This window comes from Cucurbita pepo, chromosome LG13 (genome assembly GCF_002806865.2).
Source record: "Cucurbita pepo subsp. pepo cultivar mu-cu-16 chromosome LG13, ASM280686v2, whole genome shotgun sequence".
Classification (NCBI taxonomy): domain Eukaryota; kingdom Viridiplantae; phylum Streptophyta; class Magnoliopsida; order Cucurbitales; family Cucurbitaceae; genus Cucurbita; species Cucurbita pepo.
Window position 1 is genome coordinate 1348471 of NC_036650.1, and position 19270 is coordinate 1367740.

At 36.2% G+C, this 19270-nt stretch overlaps 2 protein-coding genes, 1 non-coding gene and 2 pseudogenes across 3 annotated transcripts; 4 read left to right on the plus strand and 1 right to left on the minus strand.

Moving 5' to 3' along the window:
• Positions 1–2471: 2471 nt before the first annotated feature.
• On the minus strand, positions 2472–3252 carry LOC111809128 (annotated as a pseudogene).
• An 800-nt stretch (positions 3253–4052) lies between these two features.
• TRNAM-CAU lies at positions 4053–4124 on the plus strand. The gene has a single exon. It is a non-coding gene; the product is annotated as a tRNA-Met (tRNA).
• A 5188-nt stretch (positions 4125–9312) lies between these two features.
• On the plus strand, positions 9313–11697 carry LOC111808017 (bifunctional UDP-glucose 4-epimerase and UDP-xylose 4-epimerase 1). The gene is made up of 9 exons (XM_023693775.1): positions 9313–9720; positions 9810–9859; positions 9951–10086; positions 10179–10280; positions 10399–10626; positions 10714–10795; positions 10886–10968; positions 11059–11150; positions 11241–11697. The coding sequence occupies exons 1-9, from the start codon at positions 9526–9528 to the stop codon at positions 11323–11325; spliced, it is 1053 nt and encodes a 350-aa protein (XP_023549543.1). The 5' UTR covers positions 9313–9525; the 3' UTR covers positions 11326–11697.
• A 751-nt stretch (positions 11698–12448) lies between these two features.
• On the plus strand, positions 12449–14439 carry LOC111809351 (heat stress transcription factor B-2b-like). The gene is made up of 3 exons (XM_023695795.1): positions 12449–12606; positions 12792–13154; positions 13261–14439. Exons 2-3 carry the CDS (start codon positions 12906–12908, stop codon positions 14053–14055), a joined length of 1044 nt encoding a protein of 347 aa, XP_023551563.1. The 5' UTR covers positions 12449–12606; positions 12792–12905; the 3' UTR covers positions 14056–14439.
• A 1871-nt stretch (positions 14440–16310) lies between these two features.
• Positions 16311–17885, plus strand: LOC111809361 (annotated as a pseudogene).
• Positions 17886–19270: the final 1385 nt, after the last annotated feature.

Consider the following 19270-nt stretch of genomic DNA (forward strand, 5'->3'; position numbering starts at 1 on the left):
TTTTTTTTTTTTTTTCTTTTTCTTCTTTCTTCGGGTATTACAGTAACGCCCCCATGCCCCAGCCTAGGATCAGTATATGATGATCCAGATGTTCTCTTGCAATACGAGTCATTCTAGCATGCTTTGTTTTCCCTCACATGCATCTTAGGAAAATTTCTAGTAGGTCACCCAACATAGAATTGCTCCAAATAAAACATTAATCATAAAGTTTTTATGATTGAGTCACCGTAAAGGAACGCACCTCGTTAATACAAGTAGTGGTTTTCAATTATTTTAACTCTATTTTAATCATTCTATTCTCAACATTGCTCTCATTTCAATTTGGTCTCGGTTAATTAATGTATTCCTCCTTTACTCGAGTGTCACAATTACTATTTGCAACGATGTCAATTTTCAACTAACCATGGTATTGGTTAAAATTTGATCAATAATTTTGAAAAAAAATAATAATAAAACCAAAATTAACCATATATATATATATATATATATATATATATATTAAAATTATTAAATAAATATTTTACAATTTTTAAAATACATTATAATACTTCGTATTAACTTGAAGAGAGAGAGGAAAAAAGAGGAAGGAGAGATCAATAATTTAGAAACATATTTATTTCTTAAAATTTGAGCAACAAAACAAAGTTACAAATTAATAACAACAACATCACAATAATTGATCTACGTAAGCTCGCCACCGGAGGAGGCTGCCACGGCCACGATCCACATAAGCTCGCCACTGGAGGAGGCCGCCGGGGTCCCTAGTTCCGACCGAAATCCAGGAGCTGCCGGAGCTGGGATCCACGACGAATGCCCAATTATTATATTTGTCACTTATAAGCTGGCGTAAGGTTTGAGTGTCGGAAATGGCTTGAGACGAAGCTGCGTTGGAGTGGACATGGAAGGAGAAGAGATAAAGGAGGAAGATGAGGAAGCAATTAATGGAGGCTCCCATGCCCAAGTTTGGTGCTCGGAAAGACAAAAATGGGCTGGGATTTAAAGATGAACTAGTACAATCAACGCGTTAAGAGTATTAAATGCTTTGAATTTTCATTGAGAGTGAAATTTGGGGTATTGGCTTGACTTGGACCATGTCTTGGTCTTTGGATTCATCCAAACAAGGTGCGGACCTTTCCACATTGAACCAAATAATATTTCTATATAGTTTATATCGACATTATATAGTAATTTAGATATACTAATATCTAGTCATCATATCGACATTATAATAATATATATATATATTATTTATTCATAAAAAAATGGATGCAACATCAAATACAATTTTTTGAATTTCAATTACTCTAAAATGGGAACAACTAACACAAATAACATCATCTTCACTAAATTGTGGTTAGTCAAGTTATTTAATTGGTTGGACACATATTTGGCGATGTCCTCAGAGTAAGAGTAAGCTCGCCACCAGAGGAGGCTGCCACGGCCATCAGTGTCAGAGTAAGAGTAAGCTTGGCGCTGGAGGAGGCCATCGGTGTCCCTATTTCCGACCGGAATGCAGGAGCAACCAGAACTGGGATCAATGTGGAATGTCCGACTATTATTGTTGTCATTTATAAGCTGCCGTAGGTTTTGAGTGTCGGAAATGGCTTGGGGAGAAGCTGCATGGGAATGGAAATGGAAGGAGAAAAGATGAAGGAGGAAGAGGAGGAAGAAAACAATGGAGGCTTCCATCCCCAAATTTGGTGCTGGGAAGGAGAAAAATGGGGGAGGGATTTAAAGATGAACTAATACAATGAACACGCTATGAGTATTAAATGCTTTGAAGTTTTCATTGATTTGACTCCGACAAAGTCTTGTTCTTTTGATTCACATGGCGTGGAAAATTATTTCCCATATATATTATAGTCTACTTGAACTTCATTGGGTCGTGTCCATTTATTAATGTCCTAAATCACTGTTTAAACAAACGAGTATAGAAAAGTTTTTCTTTATTAGCTTAATAGGATCGAAAATACAGATTATATTTTATGTCCTTAACCCGTCTCTAATCCCACTTTATATACATATATATACGTTTTTTTTTTCTTTCCGAAGTAAAAAAGAGTAATTATATATACTTTTTTTTCAGTGAGTGCTAGCCCAATGAGCTAGGTTTAGGGTGATTTAACTCGAAGGTAATTCGGGTTGTGTGACACTTTCGAAAATTTTCAATCTTCCAATAAAATATGTCAAACATTTCATACGAGAAGTCTAATATTTGTATGAATACATTACTTCATTGTTCATATTATTTCATATTATTTTATGTTCTATGAAGATGAATACAATTATTAGTATAAGATTTTAGTAGGTACATCCACGAAATTTAAAGTCTAAATCGCGTTAAAAAAGTGTTTATTGTTTATTGAAAATATCATATGTGCTAATTTTCGAATCCATCCCGCTCTTATTACAACTACTCCATATGGGAGCTCTTATTATGAGCCAAGTTTGGATTTTTATATTGTAGCGTTCTAAGGGCAGAAAACGACCCTATAGTTGGTTCCTCCCGGGCAAGTAAAGGTGTTGGTGGCATCGTCTTTTGGGTAACTGTACGCATCTGGACACCGATTCTTGAAGAATATGGAGCAATCTGTTGGCCCGCAGCTGCTGTTTGGGGCAGTGCAACAGTACCGATCGCCACCGAACACCGTGCAAGGGTTGTTGCAGCCTCCGGGAGCCCTCAACTCATTTGGGCACTGTCCGTTGATGTCGGCTGTGCACCTTTATTAAGAATATGAATAAACCACCGAACTTTTTAAAAGTTTAAAATATTTAAAAATAAAAATATATATAAAGTTTACGGGTATTTTTATTATTTCAAATTAATTTAATATACCTGTAGCCACGAGTACACCCGCCAGAGGTCGGGCTGAACTCCATCGGAACGTTAAATCCATCAACGAGAGAAATATCAAAGAAGTCCAAGTTATTGAATTGGTTCAATGCGTACTCGGCTAGGGTGTTCGGGGGAGTACCGTAAGCCTGACACTGGAGGAGGCCATCACAGTCACCAGTTTGACATTGACCGCGACCCGACGCATCGAAGTTGCAGTTGGTTCGAGCCCAAATACGAGCATTCGTAACGTCGAGTTTCAGTTCAAGTGTCCAAACATCAGTTTGATTAAGCTCTCATCCACCTCTTGGCACTACGGCAACCCAAACAGTGAAGTCACAATTGTTCCAGATTTCAAAGATAGCTGCATGGGTGTGAGAACAAAAAGAAAGAAGAGAAAAAAGAAAACAAATATTCATAATTATCCTCTTCGTCTTTGTTTCCATCTTCCTAACTTGCATCTTTACACGATCATAGTCGTAGTTAACTAGAGATCGAAGAACATTTCAATCTTTTAAAGAAAGTCTAGTTGAAAACAATTATTGAATTTGATATTTATTAGAGATCCAGAATTTTGGTATTTTCTTTCTTTTATGAATTAATTCTTTTATAATTCTTATTAAATATATGGAAGGCTACGTATATTTTATTATAATGGTCAAAATAATTTAAGATAAAAATGGTTGATATTTAATTTAGTGTGTATTTAGTCCACGTAATATTTGAAAAATTGAAAATTACTTTTAAATAATAATAATAATAATTCTCAACCATCTATAATCTATAATCCATTGATAATTCTAGTAGAGACTTTCTCCCCATTTTGTCCCTTTTTAATCAATACTATTCCATATTTGAATAATTTAAAGTTTATTTAATATATATATAATTATTACGACAGTTAGATAACTTTTAAAAAAAAAGGTAAAAAATATGTTATAAATTAATTAGATTCAATTTTTGAAAAAATCATTAATTTGAATAATAAAGAAATAATTGAGTTTAGTTTATAAAAGGTTAAATTAATAGCAAGAACCAGGAATGTAAAATGTTAGTAAAAAACAATATAATAGAAATAAATAATTGGAGGTGAAAAAAGGATTTAATTTTATTCTCACGGTGGTTAGATTATAGACAAATACTTGAAATTCAACGAATTTTCATATTTCTAAATTAAGCTATATTTATATAACAATAATTGTAGCCATATGTACAACAAATCAGAGTGGCGCAGCGGAAGCGTGGTGGGCCCATAACCCACAGGTCCCAGGATCGAAACCTGGCTCTGATAAAGAAAAGCTTCCGAACTCTGTTTTTGCTTTACCTTGCCTATTTTGGGTTTTGACGAAACTGGGCCCATTAGGCTTATATATTGAGATGGTCTTAGTCACTGAGGCACGAAACATGGCCCATTTGGGCCTGTACATATTGGGCTAGGCTTGGTCTGATCTCTTTTGGGCTTTAACAAAAGTGGGCATATTGGGCTTCTATATATTGGTATGGGCTTAGTAATGGGCTCAAAACTGGGCCCAATGGCTTATATATAATGGGCAGGGTTTCGTCTGCTCTGTTTTTGGTTTTAACGAAAGTGGGCCCATTGAGCTTATATATTGGACTGAGCTTAGTCCGTCGGCTCGAAATTAGGCCCATTCGGCCAGCACATATTGGACTTGGGCTAGTCTGATCTGTTTTTGGTTTTACGAAAGAAGGCCCATTTGGGCGTATAGATACTGGGCTGGGCTTTGTCTGCACTGCTTTTGGGTTTTTAACTAATTTGCGCCCATTGGGCTTATATATTTTGCAGGGCTCTAAGCTGGGCCCATTGGGCTAAAAGAAATTTGGCTGGGCTTCTTATGATCTGTTTTGGGTTTTAACAAGTGAGTCTATTGGGCTGGCCTTAGTCCTGGGCTCCAAACTGGGTCCATTTGGGCTTATAGATATTGGGCTGAGCTTAGTCCGATCTGTTTTGGGTTTTAACGAGTTGGGCTTATATTTTGGGTTGGATTTAGTCATAGTCAGAAAACTAGGCCGATTGGGCTTACATTGGGCAAGGCTCTAAACTGCGCCCATTGGGCTAAAGGAAATTAGGCCGGGCTTCCTCTGATCTGTTTTGGGTTTTAACGAACTTGAGTCTATTGGGCTTATACATTGGGCTGGGCTTCGTCTGATATGTTTTGGGTTTTAACGAAAGTGGGCCCATTGTGCTTATATATTGGCCTGGGCTTAGTCATCTGCTTTGGGTTTTAAAGCATGTGGGCCCATTGGGCTTCTATATATTGGGCTGGGCTTTGTCCAGCTCCCGAAACTGGGCTCATTTGGTCTTAACAGATATTGGGCTGGGCATTGTTTGATTTTTTTGGGTTTTAACGAAATTGGGTCGTTGTGCTTATATATTGGGCTGGGCTTAATCCTAGACTCGAAACTGGGCCTTGAGTGTTGCTTAAAGTTTAGATTGATACCATTTTAGTTTGAAATTTCAATATATACGTACAAATTGAGGAAAAGCAAATGTTTTTATGGTCCATTGAAAATATCAAATGTGCTAATTTTTCAACCCATCCAGCTCTTATTACAACTCCTCCATATATATAAAGATGAGAGTTCTTACTTGTTCTGAACAAGGTGTTGGTTTATATATTGTAGGATTCTAAGGGCAGAAGACGACTGTATACTTATAGTTGGTTCCTTTAGGACAAGTAAATACACGAGTGGCAATGTCTTCTGGGTAACTGTACGCATTTCACTTCGAGTGTTCAAACATCTGTTTGATTAAGCTGTCGTCCGCCGCCTGGCACTACAGCAGCCCAAAGAGTGAAGAGACAATTGTGCCCAAAGAGTGAAGAGACAATTGTTGCGTACTTCACAGATAGCCGCATGGATGTGGGAACAAAAAGAAAGAAGAGATAAAAGAAGAACAAATATTCACAACTATCATCCTCATCTTGATCTTCATCATCTTCCTAAACTTGCATCTTTACACAATCGTAGTTAAATAGATATTACGAACATTTCGATAGTCAAAGAAAGTCTTGTTGGAAACAATTATTTAATTTGATATTTATTAGAGATGAGTAACTTATTGGTGGAAGATTCAAACTTTCAAATTTATAATAATAACGAAACTAATTGCAAAAGAGGAGAAATCGGCCACATTAAAATTACCTTCAGGGGAGGTTTATTTGATATCCAAAAATTGCTCAACAACAGTCGGACAAGTGGGGAATGCAGGGTAAACCATAAAAGTTTGGGTAGAGCCGGATTTAAATGTTGGCTAGGTAAGCGTCATGTAGTAAGAGGAGTAGCTATGAACCCTGTAGACCATCCCCATACGGGTGGTGAAGGGAGGGCCCCCAATTGGTAGAAAACAATCTGCAACCCGAGTTATCCTATAGGAAAGAATAAGTAGAAAAAGGAATAAATATAGTGACTATTATAAATGGTGTTTTGTTTTCCTCTCCACTGTGACATCATAACCTGCTTGATTGAATGAGTCAATGGCTCAATTTAAAACAAGATTCTAATTTTAGTTAGTTGATCTCAATTTTGTAGGAGGAAATGTTAATTTTTTTTTTAATTTAACTGTTCTTACTTCAATAAAAGCTTAAATGGTGAAGTATAGTTGTTACTCGAATCCCTGAGTACGAGAGTTGCTTAAAGTTTAGATTGATATAATTATTAGTTCGAAATTTCAATATATGCATATAAATTAAGAAAAAAAAATGTTTTTATGGTCCGTTGGAAATATTATTGTGCTAATTTTCCATCCCATCGAGCTCTTATTACAACTACTCCATATATATATGAATATGGGAGCGGTTACTTAATCGGAGCAAAGTTGTGGTTTTAATATTTGAAAACTTTTATTATAATTTTTAAATAAAATATAAAGTTTAGGAATATTTTATTAATTTAATATACCTTATGCCACCGACGCCACCACCCGTGCACTTGCAAGAAGTTGGGCTGAACTCCATGGGAACATTAAAGCCATGGGCGAGAGATATATCAAATAGGTCCAAGTTGAACAAATTGAATTGGTCCGATGTGTATTCTGCGAGGGTGGTCGGCGGAGTACCATAAGCTAGGCACTGGAGGAGGCCACCACAGTCACCCGTCTCACATCTACCGTGACCTGACTCATCGAAGCTGCAGTTGGTTCGAGCCCAAATACGAACACCCTTAAGGTCGGGTTTCACTTCGAATGTCCAAACATCTGTTTGATTAAACTGTCGTTAATTTTAAAAAGTGTCATTAATTTGAAATAATAAAGAAATAATTGAGTTTAGATTATAAAAATTAATAAAAATAAATTGTTAATACTTTATTTGAAATATATTATTTTAAATACACGTGAGACTTTCAAAAGTTTCATTAATATCTAAATATTTTCTAAAAAAATTACAAAAATACAGTTGTTATAAATATAATCATTATTATCGTGTTTTAAAAATACCTATTAATAGTATGCGGGTTAGTTGAGTCAAGTTGGAAAAAAAATTGACCAACTGTAAATTTTGGGGGTCGGATTGATACTTGAATGATAGGGTTGACAACTTAATCTAAATTAATCCAACTCGACCTTCTATTTTTGGATTGGATTGGATTAGGTCATCGAGCTGTTAATTTTTTTTATTATACTATTGTTATATTTGTTTTATATGAATATTTGGGAGTAATTATTAAAATTTTAAAAATAGAAAATTTTGAAAAACTTGCCATGTAAATTTTAATTATTTTTAGTTTAATCATATAACATTTTAAGTTAATTCCAGAGATACTCAAGAGCCTCTACCTTTTTTTTTTTTTTTTTTTTTTTTTTTTTTTTTTTTTTTTTTTTTTTTTTTTTTNTTTAAAACTCTTTTAATTTATGCGTCAAAAAATATCACATGTAAATAATAGGTAAATAACTCAGTTTCATTTTTCAATTAAAATATATTAATAATTTATTTCAATTTAATTATTGAATTTATAAATACGTACCCAAATATTTAAAAATTTTGAATAATTATTAATATTAATCTAAAATGGACATATCAGTATGATTTTCAAATATTATTAACAAATAAATTATTCTACATTGGTAATTACAAATCATTTTAATAGTTTTTAGAATAATAATTAATTATAATATTTTAAAAAATAAAATAAATCCTTTAAGAGATTTTTTCTATTTTAGTAGAACAATCTGAATCATATTTTTTTAAAAATTATTTTAAAATTTTTGATAAAAATAACTCATGTAATTTTAAATATGTAATTTAGTTCTTCTGACAGTTTTAAATATTATTTTAACCTAAGATTGCCGAGACCAAATAGAAAACAACATGAATTAGGAAGGGTTCCACCAACGAACTTGAAGGGTTCCACCACCTACATATTTCACAATAACTCTGTACTCCGAAAATGATGAATAAGGAGACAACTCATTTATGATTCCAACCAAGAAGGTACGAAAAAGAGTTGAGGTAAAAAATTTCATTGTATTACGAGCGTATACACATGTTTTTAAAGCTACTCGGTTAGCTATACACCAAATACATTACTCCAAGAGTGCCCCAAAGTTTCATCGACATCCCCTTTGCTAATATAATAGAGCTTCAACTCTTCGGATCCATTATCTAAGAATTTTTGGATAAACTATTTATAGTTTAATATATATTTATAAATAGGCAGAAAAAATGATTCTATATTATAATTTAACTCGTTGTTATAACAAGTTACCATCTTTATTTAAATACTATAATAATTATATTTTTTTTTATGGCATGTGAAACATGTGGTTTTATATCATTAGAACTTTATTTAGAAATGAGGAATCTAAAATATTTTTTAATATTTTTTATGGAATGCCTAGAGGATAATCACAAGTAAAATTTTTTGCTTATTTTATTTAATTACTCTTTCATAATTTTGTGAATTTGGCACGTGAGAGTTAAGTGAGGAATTGAACTATTTTTAGATGACCTAAAATTTTGGTTTGGTGACCTAAACAATTTGAATAGAGATCCTAATCCAATCAAACTTTTATTATTGGGTTGAGATGTCGGGTTGTTTTTTTAGTATTTTAAAAAAAACTATTTATTTAAATTAATAACAAAAATGTTATAAAGTTCAAATATTAAACATTTGTAAAACAGAACACATCATTAATATCAACTACGGACGTAAAATATTTTTAATAAATGAAAAAATTGTGAATTTTGTATTTTTTATTTAAAGTTTCAAATAGAAAAAAATGAATTAAAAATTAGGGAATCTAAAATTAAGGAAACCAATAACAACTTTTTCTCGAAATATGTGGATAAGAATTATCCAAAAGAATCTTCGGATTTTGTCAGATGCGGGATTGATACGTGAAGTACACGCGGGAAGAGCGAGTTGGTAAGTTCATGGACAACGTCCACATTAATTAGCGCGCCAACAAAAACGAGCTCTGTGAAAACAGATTTTGAAATTTTCCATTAAAAAGCTTTTTTTTTTTTTTTTTTCTTTTTGGGCGTTCTTATCCCCCAAGAAAAGAAAATCGAAACTAATTCTCTTGCACCGTTGGTTCGAATCTCAGAGGTTTCAAATCCCCATAAATATTTCCTCATTCTCCATCTACCATTTTCATCTCACAGAAGATATTCTGTAACTTTCCCGAGACAAAAAGTGATTTTGGACCGTCGAATTGCTGTCATTTTCTGTGTAAAATGGGGAGCTTAGAGCGGACGATTCTCGTCACCGGTGGGGCTGGATTCATCGGCAGCCACACTGTTCTTCTGCTTCTTAAAGAAGGATTTCGGGTTTCGATTATTGATAATCTTGATAATTCGGTTGTTGAAGCTGTTGATCGTGTCCGGGAATTAGCTGGCCCTAATCTTTCCGACAGACTCGAGTTTAATTTGGTATACTGTTTGTTACGATTAATGATTTTGCTATCTTCTTCCGTTTTGATTTTGAATTAGGTTTTGGATTTTCTCGTTTTTGTTTGTAGGGGGACCTGCGGAATAAGGAGGACTTAGAGAAATTGTTTTCAAAAACGAGGTATGAATGAATGAATGAATGAATGATCCAGAGAGCTTTGATGATTCTGTTTTGAGTTAATGTTTATGAATTGGGGGTTTTCTTGTGTAAGATTTGATGCTGTTATACATTTTGCTGGCCTTAAAGCTGTTGGGGAGAGCGTTGCTTTCCCACGACGATATTTTGATAATAATCTTGTTGGAACTATCAATCTCTATGAGGTTATGGCAAAATATGGTTGTAAGAAGGTAGATATTCCTGTTCTAGATGCTTTAAAATCTTTCTGAATTGAACAATTTGCTTATGCTTTGATTTTTGCTCCTGAATGTGTTGGGAATAGATGGTTTTCTCGTCTTCTGCAACTGTTTATGGTCAGCCTGAGAAAGTTCCATGTGTTGAGGATTTTGGTTTAGTGGCACTGAATCCTTATGGACGAACCAAGGTTCGGTTACACTTCATCATGTTCGTGTTTCTATCCGCCCGTGCGAGAATTGGATCTGAAAATGCTGGGAATTTTCTGATTGAAAGTGTTGTTCCTCTCCTATTTACTTTTTTTACAGCTTTTCTTGGAAGAGATCGCTCGAGACATTCAAAAAGCCGAGCCCGATTGGGGCATAATCTTGTTGAGATACTTCAACCCTGTTGGAGCTCATGAGAGTGGTAAACTTGGCGAAGATCCAAAGGGTATCCCTAACAATCTCATGCCTTACATTCAGCAAGTTGCAGTAGGAAGACTGCCGGAGCTTAATGTATATGGTCATGACTATCCAACGAAGGATGGCAGCGCTGTAAGTACTTTTGCTGTTATGAGTTCCAATCCAATGGTAGCCATAGTTGTGTAACTTACTTGAAATTCGATACTTTTTCACGAAAAGGTTCGAGACTATATCCATGTTATGGACCTAGCCGATGGTCACATTGCTGCTCTTCGAAAGCTTTTTACGAATAAAGATATAGGTAGCCATTTTCCTTAAACTACGTATCAAAATAGTTCGAGAAATTTCTGTTTAAGAACGTTGGTTGACGCATATCGACCTGTTCTGCTAGGGTGCACTGCCTACAACTTAGGGACTGGACAAGGCACGTCTGTGCTAGAAATGGTTGCAGCCTTCGAGAAGGCCTCCGGCAAGGTCTATGCCCGTCCTATCCTCTTTCGTCTCTCCCTTTATGCTTTGTTAAGAATTATACATAATCTTGATTTGGTTGTTTTTATTGTCCAGAAAATCCCTGTAAAACTATGCCCGAGGAGGCCTGGTGATGCAACGGCGGTGTATGCATCAACGGAGAAGGCCAAGCGAGAACTCGGTTGGACGTAAGTACTCAATCTAGTCTTTGTCAAGGCAGCGTCCTCGAAACACATTGTTCATTTGGGTTTGGTTTTTGCTTGGTGCTGTGATTTCAGGGCAAAATATGGCGTAGATGAAATGTGCAGGGACCAATGGAATTGGGCAAACAACAATCCATGGGGCTACCAGAAGAAGGCTTAAAACGTACATCTACTTCCATACATAATGCAGAGGTATTGAATAAAAAGCTTAGAAGGAAGAGTTCTTACTTGCTTTGGCGTTCAAGTTTTTAAGCCTCTCACACCACATCTTTGGTTCATCATTATTCAATATATACTTTAATGGGTATTTATCCCCTCCTCTACTGGTTTTTTCTGTTTGAGTTTCTGAAATGGTTATGAGAATTTACTTCACAATGTTGCTGTGATGCGGCTTGTCATTCTTATAACCATGTATCTATTGGTCGGACAAACTGAATGTTGTTCCTTGTAGACATGTATGTTTGGATATCTTCTCTTATGCTTGTTTTATTGTATTAGAAAGAGCTACAATTGTGCTCGATTATTTGCAGTACTTCTCGGGTCTGCTCTTTGTTTTAAAAGTTGTCATAGTATATTTAATCATTCAAGTTATCATTAGCAAATATTGTCTATTTTGACCCATTATATATAATTGTCAGCTTTACCGTCAGGTTCTCACACTCTTACAATAAATGCTTCGTTTCCCTCCTCAGAGTACATACAATGATAGAAATTGGGATTAATACAATGATATATTCATTTCAGATTCTAATTTTCATTTAAAAAGTTTTTTTTTTTTTTTTTTTTAAAAAAAGACAAAATTTCGGAAATCCTTCTAGAAATACTTAATAAAAGACAAAATTTTGAATATCCTTCTTCAAATTAGACACACGAGTCTTTGTCTTCGACCAACTTTTCTAAAATACATCTTCGTGTAAGAGGGGCAAATGGTAAATATTTATAAATTATAATGGGGACCAACTTGCAAAATTTATAAATGAAAAATCAATTTTCATATCTACCAATGGAATTCAAAGGGAAGTGTAAAATTAATTTAGCTCAATGGGTTAGGTTTCATAATTGGGCCAATAGTCGGACTCTAAGCCCAAAAAACGGCCCAAACGAAAAAGGGTAAATAAATAAATAAAGAAATAAGAAAATCCACGAGGGATAAAGAGACATCGCAAGCTTCTGGTACCTTCCTATCCCTATCCTTTCTGTTGTGGTCCCCACCTCCATTTTTTTATTTTTTATTTTTATTTTTTAAATTTCCCCTTTTCCTTCTCGAACCTCCCTTCTCTTCCTTATCATATTCTTTTCCTTACCCAGAAACTTCTAGAAACAACAAAACTTCTCTCTCTCTCTCTCTATGCGGAGCTTCTGGCGCTGCAGTGGCGGAGGTTCATTTTCAGGCACGGCGGTGTTTTTACTCCTCTGATTGTGATTCCACAATCTTCCCGGGGTAATTACTATGGAAACTTTTAATTCGATTGATTTGACGTCTATTTCTGTGTTCTTATATCATTCAACTTCAATTCTTTGTACAAGAACACTGGGTGTTTTATCATCTCTGGATTCTGAGTTCTTCGAGTAACTGTTGAAAAACTATTGCTCCATTGCCCGATTTTGACTATTTCTTCTTTTTAGTGTGTTTTTTTTTTTTTGTTTCTTCGGATTCGGAGGGAGGTTTAATTGATCAGATTGAGGCCAGAGTTGTCCTGATTCGGAGATCCTTACGGTTTAGATCTGGGAGAAGAGGAGATGGCTCCGTCGACGGCGGAACCGATCGTCGACTCTGGATCAGGAGATTCTCAGAGATCTATTCCGACGCCGTTTCTTACGAAAACTTATCAGTTGGTTGATGATTCGGCTGTCGACGACTTCATCTCGTGGAACGATGACGGATCTACCTTCATAGTTTGGCGACCTGCGGAATTCGCTCGAGATTTACTTCCCAAATACTTTAAACATAATAATTTTTCTAGTTTCGTTCGTCAGCTTAACACTTACGTAAGTTTCTGCCGTTTCAACCGTTTCCCAATTTTTCTCTCTTTTGGAACAATGGTTGTTTGTTTCTGGAATTTTCCGTCTTATTGTTCTTTAAAATACGGCTTAGGGATTTCGAAAGGTTGTGCCGGACCGATGGGAATTTGCGAATGATTGTTTCCGGAGAGGTGAGAAAGGACTTCTCCGAGACATTCAGCGGCGGAAAGTGGCGTTGTCTTCAGCGACGACGACGACGACGCCGGCCGTATCTGGGCCGGTGTTAGTTGCGGCGTCTCCATTAGTGGTGGCTCATGTGATATCGCCGTCGAACTCTGCGGAAGAGCAGGTGACATCCTCGAACTCATCGCCGATGGCATTTCAGCGAGGTACGAGCTGCACCACCACGCCGGAACTTATGGGGGAGAACGAGCGGTTGAGAAAGGAGAACATGCAACTGAGTCACGAGTTGACTCAGTTGAAAGGGCTCTGTAACAACATACTATCGTTGATGACGAATTACGCTTCAGGCCACCACCACCAGTTGGAGTCGGTGAGCGTCCGAGACATGAAGGCGCTGGAGCTCTTGCCAGCGAGACAGGCGATGAAAGACGACGGCGCCGTCAGCGACGGGGTTCAGGAGGTGAGACTGAAGGTTGAGGAGACAACGACGGCATCGCCGGCGAAGCGAACGGCGCCGAAACTGTTCGGAGTTTCAATCGGAGTGAAGCGCAGGAGAGAGGAGGAAGAAGAAGACGAAGACGAAGACGAAGACGAAGAAGCAGAAGAGATGGTGGGACAGAATCACGTACTGTCGGAAGAAGGTGAGACCTTGTGGGAGATCAATGCTGAGCCGTTGGATGAGAACTCTGAAAATCCAGACGGATCTGCGTTGCCATGGCTTGAACTCGGAACTCAATGCTCCTGACATTAAACCGCGTCGTCGTCGGAGGTCATGAATGTGAAAAAGATTTTAGAGATTTCAGAGACCAGAGGAGACCAGAACCGGTCCCGACCGGACGAAGAATATCACGTGCCGGACACGCGAGCTGGAAAATATACAAATTAAAAATATTTATTTGTTTTATTTTGTAATTTTCTTTCTTGAGCTTTTGGGGACGGGCTTAGGTTGGGTGGTTGGTCGGTCGGTCCTTGTAGAAGACGAAACCGTGGAAACTGAACCGGGCTGGGTCGGTTGGTGAACGAGTAAAATGACGGAAAACCCCTGGAAGAATGACAATGGGTATTTTGTAATTGTTACTTCCTAGTCTCTTCAATTTTAATTTCAATCTTTTTAAGTTACTTACTCCAACAAGCCTTATGTTGTATAAGTATATTTTGAAAAAAATTATTTAGTTAAACAAATTTTTTAATACATAGTTTCTATTAAAAAATATAAAACGTCTTAATAGATCTATTAAAAAATATAAAACGTCTTAATAGATGCAATAATGTTTCAATGAAAAATTTTATCATACAATATTCAACACAATTTCTAAAAATTTAAATTTTAATATTACAATATAATCTAATTTTGATGTGAATAGAGAGTTTCTAAAAATTTAAATTTTAATATTATAATATAATCTAATTTTTATGTGAATAGAGAGTTTAGGTTATTACAACTGAGAAACGTATAAATTAAACACATGAAATTATGTCTTCTTAATAAATTTATTTTTACAGCTTTGGTTGAGTGGTGCCATACTCGAGTAAGCTTTGGTTGAGTCAATGGAGCTTAAAACTCTAGATTGTATAAATTAAAATACGTGAAATCTCACATTGTAAGCATTGGTTGAGTCAATGCAATATTTTTCTATTGGGGTCGTTTGGGCTTCTGAACTTGGTTAGGTTTGGGATGAGTTCTATGGCTCGAGTGGGATGCTTGTCAAGCCTCAAGTTCGAATTTAGGCTAGGATCTCAAACCTAAGTTACGAACCTACAACTATTCTTTTTCAATTTTTTTTTTTCCTATCGCGATTTTTCTATAGTTCTTTATTGGTTATGCTGACCTTTTGCCACTTGTGGTCAAGTTTCGACCTTTTGTTTTTATAATGAATCCAATATGAGATTTTCTAGAATTCATAGACCAACTTTAATATTATTCTTCCGTCTCGATCAAGAGAATTGTAATCAAATTAATGAAATTTGATGAAAAAGAGAAATTTAGAAATTCAACTTATCGTAAAGGTTTTTTCCAACGGTGATCCTTCTTTCATTGATAGTTCTACGTATGCCCGAAAAAACTTAGAGGGAATTTCATCATTGCTTAATGTTTGAGGGGAACCATTTATGGTAAACTGAGATAGAGACTAAGTGAGTAGAGAAATTTAAGAGAAAGGGAATAAAATATTAATTAGTAAAACATTTATTTATTCCTTTTTAAAGCCTTAATTTACCATTCAATTTGTATATATATTTTTCTAAAAAATGACATTTAAAAAAAAAAAAAAGAAAAAAAAAAGAAAAAAACTTGTAATTTTATTTTTTTAAAAACAGTTAAAGAATAAACAATTATAAAATATATAACGCGTTATCGGCGCGTGTGAAAATAACGAACCCCACCACCTACGTTGACTTCCATTCGTTTATCAATTACCATAAATGCCCTCTCCCCTTTAATCTCTCCTATTTATTTATTTTTTTTTAAATTATTTTTTGCCACGTGGCTCAAAGGTAATATCATATAATTTTAAGGGATTTATGGTAAATATATTCTAGATTTTATTTGATACAGATATTTTTTCAAAATATAGTATTTACTAAATTCACATCGATTTTGAATAAAAATAAATATTTATAATAAATATTTCATCTAGTTTCTATATTAAAAATAACCATTTAAGAGTTTTGACTTTTTTTTTTCTATGAGAATAAAATAAATATTTTATAATAATTGAGATAATTTAGCTTAAATTTTAAAACTTGTTTTAAATATATAAAATTTCTTATATTTACTATATATATGGAAAATAACTAAAGCAATTTTCCATTAAAATAAATTCCGCTTTCTGTGATTATTCCATCTCAAGTGAGGGGTGTAATCGTAAATTCCTCTCCAAATAGTCACCATGAAATAACTTACAGAGCTCGGCTATTCCAGCTCCAACTGATTCACTGAGAAACCTTAACTTCTGTAAAAAAAACAGAGAAACAGAGTGTTTTTGTGGGCTAAAGAGGACGATGTCGAATCAAGAACTGGAACGTAGTGACTCGAATGCGAGCTATTCTTCTTCTGAGAAGCAATGGACGCCATGGTTGGTTCCTATGTTTGTTGTGGCTAATATTGCTATGTTCATTATGATCATGTACCTCAATAATTGCCCCACTTCCAATCTGGGTTATGGAGATAAGTGTGTGGCCACTTTTCTTGGGCGGTTTTCGTTGCAGCCTTTCAAGGAGAATCCCCTCTTGGGTCCCTCTTCAAATACGTATGTCTCTGCGGCTGCTCTGTTTTTACCCCCTTTATTTCATCTCCATCTGCTCTGTTTTGGTTTGATCCTTCGTTCCTCTTAATTTCATTGATTTGCTCTAAAGACTGTTGAAATTGGGAGCTTTGAAATGGGATAAGATTGTTCCTCAGCATCAAGTATGGAGACTTATGTCCTGTATCTGGTTGCACGCTGGAATCATTCATCTTCTTGCAAATATGTTGAGTTTGGCTTTGATTGGGATCCGCCTTGAGCAACAATTTGGATTTGGTATGGTCCTATGTAGCTTGTTATACATTGATTAGAGAAGGGAACGAGTGACAGCGAGGACGTTGGGCCCGAAGGAGGTGGATTGTGAGATCCCACATCGATTGAAGAGGAGAACGAAGCATTTTTATAAGAGTGTGGAAACCTCTCCCTAGTAGACACGTTTATAATGTCTTAATATTTCTGTGGGTGCTTCGGGTGCCCTCTTTGGACTTCTTGGAGCTATGCTATCCGAGCTTTTAGTGAACTGGACAGTCTACTCCAACAAGGTTAGCTTCACTCTTCACCCTCATTGTGATCGTAGTAATCAACTTGGCAGTTGGTGTGCTGCCTCATGTGGACAACTTCTCCCACATTGGAGGATTCTTAACAGGATTACTTGTCGGGTTTGTGTTGCTTATACGACCGCAGTTCAAATGGGCCGAGCGCCACCATCTCCCACCACCGTGTAGTCGTCGTGTATCCAAGTATAAAACTTATCAGTATATTCTCTGGCTGGCTGCTGCAAGTCTACTAGTTGTTGGGTAAACCCTCAAAACTCTTGCCTTTTGATCATTTAGTAGACTCAAGCGATACGTAATGGGCCAAAACAGATAATATCTACTAGCGGTGTGCTTGGACTGTTACAAATGGTATCAGAGCTAAATGGTATCAGAGCTAGGCTCATGGCCCCAAGGAGGAGGATTGTGAGATCCCACATCGGTTGGAGAGGAGAACGAAATATTTCTTATAAGGGTGTGGAAACCTCTTCTTTAACATAAACGTTTTAAAACCGTGAGGTTGACGACGATACGTAACGGGCCAAAATGGACAATATGTACTCGCGGTAGAGATGTTACAACTTATTACTTTCAACAAGATAGCGTTGGATTCTTTGTTGCTTCTTGTATCCCGTTTACGACATGTTCGAATCGAGTTAACTAATTCAGTTTGTTGTGTGTTGCACAGCTTTACCATGGGGCTGGCTATGCTATTCAAGGGGGACAGTGGACACAAGCACTGCAGCTGGTGCCATTACCTGAGCTGTGTGCCAACTTCAAAATGGGACTGTGCAAATTAGCCATTCTTGATGAGGTTTTTTATACATTCTTTTGGTATTTTGTGTGTTCTAAAACTTTTCGCAAATCGAGGTAGATCGAATGATCGTCGTCGAGTCACTTTTCGGGGTCAATAAGAGAAAAACTAAGGCAGGTAGAGAACAAAAGAATATACATTAGCATACTAACATGAAAAATTGTAAGAACAATGATGTATATCTAGTTCTAGAGATATAAACTCGACCGTCCCCGAGTCTCAAAGTTCGAATCCGATCGACATCGACACACCAATTATTATTATTAGGACTGGCATCAGTATCTGTAACTCACAGGCATGCCATGTTTGTCCAGTAGACCAGAACCAGGGTAGGCTTTCCCAACAATATTTGATTGTAATCTCGAATCCTCAACGACGTACATAGAACTCCGCTTAGCGGAGCTCGATCTCTCATATTGAGGATGCTGTCTTGGAACGCTATGAGATCTCATTTTGGCTCTTGAGGATTCAGTGCAGGCCATGTAGCTCGGATATTCCGAGTCGCTACTAAAATAGCTCCTCGTACTGGTCGGGGTGACGGGGCTTTTCTTTGTACTCGTACCAGAAAAGAAAGAGCTTTCCTCAACTTCATGAGGGAATTCAAATGGACTAAAGGACTGTGTTTCACACGAAAATTTGATATCTGAATGCAACAACTCAGAAGCCGATCGACTCCAGCCCGGTCGTGCCCGTGTTTGTGCTCTTAGCAACGCCTGCATTCGTTGTAGCCATTCAGCCGTCCGCTTCCTCTCGATATGGCCTCGAACCAATGCCTGAAGTCTCACCAACCCTCTTAGTGCCCTCAATGCCTTCCTTGCCTTCATAAAATCATGCACAACAACAACCAAACAATCGAACCATATTGAGATCTCAAGTTGCCTGAAGAGGAGAACGAATAGTTTCATATAAGCCGAAGATGAAAATATCTGCTAGCAGTAGACGTAGACGGTACAACAACCACAACCCTTTACTTCAAATTCTATTAGGTTTGACCCCTCAATTATTGCTATATCTCAAATGGGTCCCTATAATCCTTGATATTTTCAGTTGGGTTAATGTAAAAAAGGTGAAAGGTAAGTTATTTACCATAAAAATCACTTTTTTTTTTTCCTTGAAATAGACCATGCTTTCATCAAAGCTGGAAAGGAAGAAGAGAAATGGATTTTACTTTATTTTTTACTTTTACAGAATTTTCAAATAAATAGATAAATAAATGCAAGTACAAAGGAGAGAATCCGGTGACCATTGGAAGGGATTTGAAGGTTAGGGGTAACGACGCCGTTTAAGTTAAACGACGCCGTCCAGAAGAAGCTTTCATGTTTCAAAATTCCAATTAATTTTATTTATTTGATTTGATTTGAGATGAGTGTG